Raw genomic sequence first — 11,020 nt, forward strand, 5'->3', positions numbered from 1 at the left:
TTTGTAATGAGAAATATAAATGTGCAAAAGTCTGGACAAATTTATGATTTAATAATTTAAGCATGCATGGTGAATGTCATGAAACGAGAGAGGTATATCTGGCCCGCTTATATATACATGGTCTCTTCCTACACAGAAAAAAGCCCTTGTAAATTATTGAACTGATAAAACCGTCCGTGACAGTTTTCTTCGTTATTTGCTAGTATCGTAATAATATTTTTTAACTCTGCATTTAATGCTTTAAATAAACAATACGGAACCACCAATTTTTTTAGACCACACAAACATGTGATATATTCAATTAATCGATAAGATGTTAATGCCTAGGTCGGACGTACCAAACACCAACAGTCACATAAGGAAGCTCTTACTAGGAAGTGGTAAGTCTTAAACATACCTTACTATTCTCCTTTTTTTATTTGAGAAAAATATGCATTGATTTGAGCACGTCAGTACATCGAAGCCGAGCTCGCTGTCGGATTTTTGGCGAACCCTTTTTAATGTTACATTACAAGTCAGTCGCCACGTACATCCGCCATTATGACTGCAACTGTGTATGAGATGGAGTACAGGCAAATCGCGAATATTCAGGTGTTGTGAGCATTGTTGTGACCACTCGCAATGTCAGACGCTACCTTGAGAACCATCTTTACAGCGTACCGCACGAAACGTACGATTCCGGGCACAAGATACGTTTGCTTACAATCCTTAAAGTGTCGGAATAGCACAAACGATGTGGGAAGGTGCGCCGTAACTCTATAAAAATAATTGCTGTCAGCAATAAGGAGCTGAACAAGTGCGGGCTCTTTTATTTACTTTGAATGGCATAAGGCTAAAGTTGTATTAATGGCAACATTACAAGTCGATAGAAAGAAATATTGACTTTTAAAATCTAGAGCGAGTTACTTGTTCGTTTTTTTTATCGTTTAATTTTGTTATAGTTGCCAGATGTCAATAAAAGGACGATAAGTGAAAAATGCGGAGTCTACACAATATAGCTTTAATATTCAGTTTTATTGTGATAACTAAGAGTGGTAAGTATAGTTTGTGATGAGTTTTACTTATCTTTTCCTTCTATTTATAGAATATCCGTTCAAACAAACCTTTTTGTCACTAAAATCTATCTATTGTAAGAGTCGTTTTTTCTACGTACGCAGAATAAGGTGAACGATATGTTTTTTTTTTAAGATTTTTGTCTTGTTACGCAAAAGAAGTTAAACTTCTAATTCGTGAATGTTTGTTTGTCACATATGTTTACGACATTATTACATAACATTCAATAACTTTTTGATAAAGACAGTTAAGAATCGACAAATAAATGAATTGATAAAAACTTAATCATGACCATCTTTTTAGTCACGTTCTTCATTACTGAAAGTCGGGTTGGTATCAGCGTCGATGTACTAAAGCTTGTTAGGACCTTTACATGTTTTGTCCAGCAAGAAGAGGGGATTGACCTCGGGTTGTCGTAGCTTCCACTCTACCGGTCAAACTTGTGACAATAATTTTAATTTAATTTGTATATCGCATGCATGGTCTTTTTCGGTAGAGTTGACTTATGTATAGCATCCATCGTTTATAGTAAGAATTAGATATTTACGCAGTAATAATAAACATATAAAGCAAAGACGTGTTATTTACACCTTATAACTCAAGGTCAGCTGGACCGATGTTAGTGATCTCTTTTTAGGTAGACTATTCTCCCCTCCGAATAACAGAATAAGTAATAAAATGTCGGTTTGGTTATTAAATATCAATTAAATAATTTTACGCATGCAAACAGCATGTAATGCCATCTGTTGACAGAACTACGCTACATTTTAAATCGAATTCGTGTCAGTTCAAGAAATTCCGATCTTGAGGAGATGCATAACTAGAATTTTATTCTTGATCGAAGACATGTGTTACCTCATCAAAAATGGTGTATATCAGAAATTGCATGCATAAATATGCATAATCGCAATAATAGGTGCTAGAGAGAAGAGGCCTAATGTGCAAAAGTGCCATTCTTCTTTCGTAATGGCAAGCAATAAAATCTTCTGTATTTGGAAAAAAATAAAGTTAAAAGTAAAAAAAAAAGAAAAATTAAGCGAAACGAAGTTTCAAGAGTCTTTCTTCCAACTTAGACTTAGTTTTCCTTTGAAGTAGAGACTCTAGGGCCGCTGTTACAAGTACACATACGCTAATTAAAGATTTCAGTTAGCGCCTGGAAGTTAATTAGTTAGTAAAACTAGTGTGTATTGTAATAAATTGTAATGTTTTAGACCAAAAATGTCGAGAGCGGGATCTAGGTATCGAAGGCCGATCGATAACGAGAGATCCACCAGACGCCAGCAGCTACGTCGCATATACGACAACAAGGGTAATATATCTATTAATCGCTTTATAAAGTACACCGTGGTCAGAATAATTGAATCTTTTGCAATACAGTTAGAAATAGGCCTAATTTTAGAATCTAGGATTTCTTACGTAAGGAGTTCCTAGCCTTTGGTTACTAATGTGGAGGTAGTTCGAACTAATTGAATATACGATGTGATCGGTCGCACGGACGGACGGTTTTAAGATGCGTGTATGTTTGCCCACAGACTTGCATATTGCGTGTCGAACTTAATATCTTTAAAAAAATGGTATGTGTCTATTGGGTTTATACCTCGTAGTAGTGATAACAGATACTCATCATCATATTTTGTATTTAAATCTATAGAAGATAACTGCAAAAAATATAAAAGTAATAAAAAAAGAGTTTTTATCTAATATCTTTAAACGAGCAATTCTATGTATATATATATATATATAATTGGAATCTTGGAATCGGCTCCAACGACTATCGGAATAAATGATAGAAAATAACAAAAAGGTGGTGTTTGAGTAGTCCCAATTTAAACTGAAAAATGAATCTTCCTGACATCTATCGGCGAATAATAATACTATTTTTTTTAATTGCTTTAACAACATAACAACACTAAAGCTATTCTAGCATATATAATCTATATTGTTCATATTTCATCATTTTATTAGTATGTAATTCGTACTTATATATAATTTCCAAAAACACAATTTATAAAAAAATAACAATACCGAGCAAAGCTCGGCCATCCAGGTACTTTTTTTATCATATGTCACTTTTCAGGCGGGAAAGCGCTTTGAGAAGTCAAATGGAAGAATTCAAGCATTTTCAAGGCTACAAAAAGAGTTGAATGATTTTAACAGAAATGAGGAAAATGAAAATGAAGGTGAGATGATATCTCTACTAATACTTTTTGTATTAAATTGTTTCATTTACTTCACACTTAATAGTTTATTCTTTATTTGCCTTATAAAGATTATTTGACTTTTAACCTTTTCCCAAAATAACTTTGTTCTCGTGTATTTGTCGCTTAGGTTTTTATACATATCAAAAGTGGTATATTTTATACATATTACATATATTGATTTAGTAATGAACACGGTATTTTTTCTTTACCGAATCAATTTCGTTCAAAGAGGTTTTATTTAAATGATACACATATGAGGAGCAGATTTTAGTAATTTTTAATTATTTAATTTTAAAATATGTCGTAATTGTGATAACATTTTGGTGGCATTCAAACCCAAAAAATTCGTTTTTAGACTAAATCATCGAAGAAAAATTCCGATAATTTATTATTAATTTCTATTTTAATTTATTAGAAATAATTAAGTACGATTATTCTTATCTGATTATTAGAGGAAAAAATACTGTTTTATCCACGTGCTGTTTTTATCTACCTCGATAATTTCAGGTCCTTTTTGGACAAGAACTACTCTTGTTTTGAACCAAAATAATCGCTATCAAACAATCCATGGTTTCGGTGGCTCCGTGACAGATGCAGCAGCGTACAACTGGAATAAATTGTCAGAAAGGACAAAACATAATTTTATTAGGTGGGTTTGTCGCCATCTTAGTTTATCGTATTTATATTTTTTCGTTCATGTCATCTGTAATAAACTGCTTTTAGCGTTAAGACCACCAATTTAAATGCTTTATCCAATCCAATTTTATTTTTCTCCAGCTTTTGTAAATAAAGTTTCTTTTTATAAGTCCTTATCTTGCAATCAGTCAGCTAGACTATGAGCAGATGTGTTGAGAGCTGTTAGGCGTTCAGAGCTAAATCTTCATCGAGATTCCTCCTCTCTGTCAACCGTGTCCATCAAGACTTAAGATTTGTCACCTTTATAAGCGATAAAAGTCTATTTATTAGGTCTGGTATGGTTGGTTGCGTGGCAAGCTTATTGGCTGCATAATGCATTTCTAGTATTCTGTATTTCATACTACAGGTCTTGATAATGTAAATATAGTGTTATTTTTATTAAGCAAAAATTAATATACAAAACACAGTAAGAAATGTTTTAGGAGCTGTGGCGGTATTAGCACTTTTTAACCTATTGTTTTTTTTATTACGATACTACTTATAATTAAGGTGAATAATTATCTACACGATAAGTTTTCTTTTTATTGTTAGGTTAAATTATAAAAGTTACCAGCAAACTTATACAAAGAACATAAAATGAATCACTCACTACGCCGGTTCTGCCAAGCAAAAAGTGTTTTGGCCTAAAACGAGAGACCTCCTGCTAATTGCTGTTCACCTGCAGCCTGCTGCATATATTAATGTAAATAATTTTGCCGTACACAGTAACACTACCATGAGTTACATAGAGTACGCAAGCGCAAAAGCGGGTAAATCAAATATTTGTGGACACTTACTGTCATTACTAGAGCTAAAATTCAGAGACAACAGAGCATAACAGTACGATTTCTTAAACAAATATTTATAACAAACTCAAAACTCAAACTCAAAAATATATTTATTCATATAGGTAAACATGTATACTTATGCATGTCAAAAAAACAAATAAAATTAATTGTAAATTTACATTTACAACCAGTTCGCAAGTCAGGGGCGTAGAGCGGGTAACACAGACAGACATATTGTACGTTTAATATTTGCCAAACTCACGATAAAGACCATAAAATAATTTATTTGTTATTACAGTTCATACTTTGGTGAAGATGGGCTGGAATATAATCTCATTCGTACTCCGATAGGGGGCGCTGATTTTTCCACTCACCCCTATACCTACAATGAGTATCCATGGAACGATGCTGCGTTAACCAATTTTACGTTTACTTATGAAGATTTATTCTTAAAGGTAATTTTTACTTTAAATAATATTACCAAACTGGTATTAAAAGCGTGAAATTAATTTGAATATCTTCTGCAATTAGATTAGTAACCGATATATAACATGTTTAAATTTTTTTAAGAATATTTAAAGCCAAATTTTTAATATAGTATTTTATTCATACAAACTCAAAAATAATACCTAAGTTTTAGTAGTAAAATTTTGTCGCCTGTGGATGTGTAGCCCTATTTGGCCTGTGTAGACGAAATATATACCTACTGATACCTTTCTTTTAAGATACCGATGATCAAATACATCCAAAGAGTGTCGAAACAAGAGGTAAAGGTGATGGCATCCACCTGGTCACCTCCAGTGTGGATGAAAACAAATGAACACATCACTGGCTTCTCACAACTGAAACCGGAGTTCTATCAGAGTTTCGCAGACTATCACGTGAAGTTAGTATATTGTTAAAGCATAGTTTTCATCCTCATAATATTTTGATCCAATACTTTGAAATGAACAGACCTGAATTTGAAACAAGCCAATCGTTCATGATGTCGTCAGTTGTAAGGGGCAGGAGGTTCACCTGATGTTAAGTGATACTGCCGCTCATGAAAACTCACAATGCCAGAAGGCTCCCAAGTGCGTTGTCGGCTTTACAAGAATTGGTACGCTCTTTTCTTGAAGGACCATAAGTCGAATTGGTTCGAAAATACTTCAGTGGGCAGCTGGTTCCACATAGCTGTGAAAGTGAAAGGTCGAGGTGATACGGATTGATTGGGGTTTACGATTATGGGTCTAAATACTGGACCGGCTTTTAACTCAAAGGCACTAGGTGACTAGTAAATATGCATAAATGTATGCAACATAAATATTATTGTGCGTTTCAGTTTAATCTCTGAACTAAATGTATGGTGTATGTTAAGCCAAGAAAGCAAATTACAATAAACAATACTTTTTTTTATTTAATTTTTATATGAAACATCAGGAGTCTCGTTATTACAATTATCTATTCTTCTAGGTTCATGGAACTATATGAAAAAGCAGAAATAGACATATGGGCGCTAACGACAACGAACGAACCTATCAATGGTATCATACCCTTCGTCACGTTTAATTCCTTAGGCTGGTTTCCAGCTGAAATGGTAACTATTTAAAATATGATTTAATTTATTTAGTAGTAAACTATTAAAGGGAGAACTTATGTGAAAGGTCTGTCTGCCATCTGTTAGAATTGTGTCAAATCTAACAGATGATTATCTTTTAAGTTAGATCCAACTGCACACGGTGTGCAAATTTCATTGATATCGGTTCGGTAGTTTACTAGTCACAGTTAATAGTTATATATTTTAAGAAGATAATGTAGGTAAAGGTTTACTATAGTTATAAAATAATTAAAAAAACACTTACAAGAATGTTAATGCAATGCATTTTTTGGATCTATTTAAATAATTAATATCAATTAATTAAGTCAAAAATATAGAATATTTTTAGTATCACCAAAACCGAATTGGCATTTCTACAGTTTCCAAACTAAAAGTCAAACCTAAAAGGAACGTAATTGGTTTAGCATGTATCAGTATTAAAACTTTATGGGAATATTAAAATGATTAATATTCCCATAATGTTTTGATTGCTGATTTTCGTGATTTGGTATAGAAATAATATAATAATAACTAGCTGATCCGGCAAATATTTATTTAAGTTTATTATTGCGAGGAAAAAAATTTTAGTTCAATAAAAATAACTATTTACTATAATAAAAATAGGAGTTTATCGTAGAAGCGTGAAAATTAAGGGTTGTATGTATTTTTTCTGCTGTAACCATGTGGAGCACCCTTAGGGGAATAAAAAAATTGACGGTCAATTTGCTGATCTAACCGATATGCACACAAAATTTCACGAAAATCCATTTCGTAGTTATTAACAAACATGACGCGAAAATTTTATATATTTGATAACATATAGTCATTTATGTTATTTCAGGGTCATTGGGTTGGAAAGAATCTTGGTCCAACAATAAGAAATTCACGATTTAATAAAACATTAATTTTTGCTGTGGATGATCAGCGGTATCTCCTACATTTCTACTTATTGGGGGTAATAATTTCCTATTACAAACACTATCAGTTCAGTTTCTTCCCGTCAGCTCCAACTAAGTCACGGGGAAGATAGATTGAATGTAATTACTAACGCACAAACCCAATAACCTATCTCAATCCATTTTTGACCGTCTGAGTTAGACATTTGTGGATTTATTATTGAGTTTGGGCGTTAAAGCATTCGTTTTGAAGAGAGAATAGAGAGAGAGAATCTGATATAGAGATCTAGTACAGTACAAGCCTAATATGAAATTAAACCAATATTATAGATATAATATATCGTATAACGTTGTTTTAAAGAAGTTATATTACAGATGGAAAATGCCGACAGCGACTCAATAAAATACATAGATGGAATCGCGGTTCACTACTATGGAAACTTTGCACCTGCAACCATCTTTGATGAACTTCAAAATAGATACAATAAAATACTGTTAGCCACAGAGGCTTGCGAAGGTAATTTTTTTTGTAAGCAGATTTAATGCAATTTATCCCCCTACCCTCCTTCCTTTTGTCAGCAAAAATGAGTAAAGCTCTCAAACATAATTAAATCCTGTTAAATTAATTAATATAATATACACGCTTTAATTCCGATGGTACTCGTTCTTAGATGTACGTTCTTAGGTTCTAAGAAATTATATTTGGGAAAAAATCAAGCAATACACAATTGTTACAGGACCAATGCCATGGGATGTTATGAGAGTGAAACTAGGGTCTTGGGAACGTGCTCATCGTTATACCAAAAATATTATCGAGGTTTGTAAGATTCATTACAAAACTGACTCTTCTATGAATTCTGTACATACTTTAAATTCAAACGACATTAAACAGTGGTTTAATGGTGTAGCTACCATCAATATGTTTTTTTTAATTAAATAAATACTACCTAGAATGAAAAGATTATTCAAAAACAATGCAACAAATAATTATGTTGTCTGTAAGGTAGTATTGGCTTCAGTAGGAGTTAGGTAGTTAGTTAAGAGGGTAGTAAGTCCTCGTAATTTAAACCTTTTTCTAGGACCTAAATCATCATGTAACCGGTTGGATTGACTGGAATCTCTGCTTAGATGAAAGAGGTGGTCCCAATTGGGCCTACAACTTCGTCGACGCCCCCATAATGGTCATCCCGGAAAGAGACGAGTTCATTAAACAGCCAATGTTCTATGCAATGGGCCATTTCTCTAAATTTATACCCCGAGGATCACAAAGAATATCGGTTACTTATCCATTTTTGGAGTTTGGAAGAATTGACAATGTCGCTTTTAGGACGCCACAGGGAAATATAGTTTTGGTCCTTCATAATTCGTAAGTTATTAGTTAACTAAATGTTTTGAAAATAGAATGTTAAAGATTAACAATTAAGTATTCAGGGGACAAATTAATAAAAAAAAATCTACAACGCTTTCAACTTTTTCAATCGGAATATCTCAAAAACGGTGGCTCTTAGGAAAAAAAGTATTGAGACATTTTTTATAGATAATTATCTGATCTTCAATTTTTGTCTGAGCGAATTTTATGATAAAACTTACGATTTTGCTGAAAATCGCGAAAATCCCGTTTTTCTGACCTTTGACCCCGAGTAAATTTTTTTGCACATTTCCTTTACAATAGTGTATTGAACAATCCTACCAATATTCAGCCAAGTGGGAATTTTTGTAACATCACCCCTATTTTTTAGTCCAATTTGACCAGACTATAATGCCAATACACTGCCTGTATAATGTTTCATATTTTGTACAGTTATTTAAAATATTTTTTTACAGGAACACATTTGAAATGGATGTTAGAATAAATGTTGATGCCATAAGACATATTACAATAAAGGTTGAAGCTGAATCTATTATAACAATGGAGATAAATACAAGGCTTTTTTAAAAATATATGTTTTTTTTATTATCTTCGCCTTTTATTTACACAATTAATCTACCAAACTGGACAATCACTACACTTGAGTAAGAGTACTAATTTTATCTAATGGCCAAATTCTGCATACTACTCGACTGCGTATTAAGCCTTGAGGAACTGCTCCATAAATTCTTGAATCTGAAGAATTACTAGAATTGTCTCCTTCCAACCATACATGACCTCTGGGCACATACTGACTTCTCATAAAATGGCCCTTAACTTTGTCACCAGGAAGTCCTGTTATTCGTTTGCATATATTTTGCTTTGGATTTGTCGGGCACTTTGCTATGATTATATCCCCACGACGTAACCTTTGCATTCGAGGTGTTATATGTTCTGTAAACAATATGTTGTTTGTCTCCAAAGTTGGTTCCATAGATGGACCTGAGCACTGAAAATGTATGCTATATTAGTTGGGTACTATGAACAGTAAATAAAAGAATTTGCTAATTTGTAACTTCTACATGAGCAAAACTGTCTGATTAAACAAAGGTTCTTAAAGATTTATTACTATGTTAGAAATACAGTTTATACATACCATTACAAAATCACCCACATATTCAAAAGTGCAGTGTGTAAAACAAGCATATTGTAGAGCATAACCAACAAATCCTAATGTCTTTCCTAAGATTTTTGTATAACCCATATTCTAATTGATGATTAGAATTATAACATACTATACAAAATTCATGACATTATTAGTCTGTATGCTTTATATACTGGAGTAAAAAATTCACATTAGTCTATGAAGTTGTACCACTTAATAGTAGATATTGGAACACCATAAATAATTATATAGGCAAATGTATTGTTGGTTCCATTTGCTTACATTTGCTTTTCTTGTAGACCAAACCAAACCAATTAGTTAAAAAATCATCAGCATATCAAATCTTCACTGTTAAGTATAATAAGTACACATTTTTCTAATTGTCTACTTTCTATAAAAGGTATATCACACTTTTACTCAGTTATTTGTTAATTGGAGATTTTACTCAAATATCTATAAATTACATCACAGTTTTAAAAGCAATGCCGATAATAAACAAATACTTAAAGGATTAGAAGAAAAAAAAAAGGGCCAAAATGTCAAAAGTCGAAACAACAAAAATTTCATCTTTTTTTTTTCAATTTATCCCTAATGGGAAAGGCAAAGGACTTTAGCCCATACAGCCAAGTCTTATTTTTAAGAATATGAGGACCACCTGATATTTTGTGACAATTGACATACACATTTTTTTAAATTTAGTACATGATTATGATACAAGAGTTTAAATTATTCAAAAAAATCTAGCATCAAAGACAAATAGTTAAATGAATAAATAATTATTTAAATAATATATCCTTTATGGACAATCTTGTAACATTTTATGTTATTTCCACTTTATATACTACTTATTAACAAAATTTAGTTAAGGTTTATGTTATCATATTATTTTATTATCATATTATTTCCTATTAGACACCGGTTTCTTGATCGTCTTTATTTTCAGCATAAGCCTGCCCAAGTGTTCCCGCCCACAAAGATCTCTCGCTTTCCTCATCCATGTGGGTCCTGCCACCTTTTAGATGTCATCTTCCCATCTACGATGTTTTCTATCTTTATTTCTCTTTTTAATGTCTAGGGCCCCATTCCATAACTTCTTTGGTCTTTTTGTTTTACCTGTATTCATTGATAATCCAACCTTTATGCTTTCGTGAACAAGTTGTTCAACCATGATTTTTATATTGTTGTTACCAGTTGAAGTTAACAGCCACTCTAGAACACTTTACGTAGTACTGTGTACCTAAGTTGAGTAATAATGTTCCTAAAATTATAAGTATATTGTTTTTTTAAAGCGTTGATTAGCGTTGGTTTTTTTTATATT

The 11,020-nt window shown here is 32.3% G+C and overlaps 2 protein-coding genes across 3 annotated transcripts; one reads left to right on the forward strand and one right to left on the reverse strand.

The window, feature by feature from the left end:
• Positions 1 to 232: 232 nt before the first annotated feature.
• Positions 233 to 9,146, forward strand: LOC111001214 (lysosomal acid glucosylceramidase). 2 transcript variants are annotated; one of them, XM_022270990.2, is made up of 13 exons: positions 234 to 380; positions 942 to 1,034; positions 2,265 to 2,362; positions 3,131 to 3,233; positions 3,762 to 3,903; positions 5,016 to 5,172; positions 5,443 to 5,603; positions 6,170 to 6,293; positions 7,135 to 7,248; positions 7,565 to 7,706; positions 7,927 to 8,006; positions 8,269 to 8,555; positions 9,014 to 9,146. In XM_022270990.2, the coding sequence occupies exons 2-13, from the start codon at positions 977 to 979 to the stop codon at positions 9,123 to 9,125; spliced, it is 1,578 nt and encodes a 525-aa protein (XP_022126682.2). In that variant the 5' UTR covers positions 234 to 380; positions 942 to 976; the 3' UTR covers positions 9,126 to 9,146. The 2 variants fall into 2 exon arrangements, with proteins under 2 accessions (XP_045487857.1, XP_022126682.2); XM_045631901.1 differs by lacking the exon at positions 7,135 to 7,248 and having other exon boundaries at positions 233 to 380.
• On the reverse strand, positions 9,122 to 10,240 carry LOC111001215 (mitochondrial inner membrane protease subunit 1). Its single transcript, XM_022270991.2, has 2 exons — positions 9,694 to 10,240; positions 9,122 to 9,546 (listed from the first exon to the last, which is right to left on the reverse strand). Exons 1-2 carry the CDS (start codon positions 9,799 to 9,801, stop codon positions 9,193 to 9,195), a joined length of 462 nt encoding a protein of 153 aa, XP_022126683.2. The 5' UTR covers positions 9,802 to 10,240; the 3' UTR covers positions 9,122 to 9,192.
• Between the last annotated feature and the right edge of the window lie 780 nt (positions 10,241 to 11,020).

Source organism: Pieris rapae, chromosome 17, assembly GCF_905147795.1.
Source record: "Pieris rapae chromosome 17, ilPieRapa1.1, whole genome shotgun sequence".
Classification (NCBI taxonomy): Eukaryota; Metazoa; Arthropoda; class Insecta; order Lepidoptera; family Pieridae; genus Pieris; species Pieris rapae.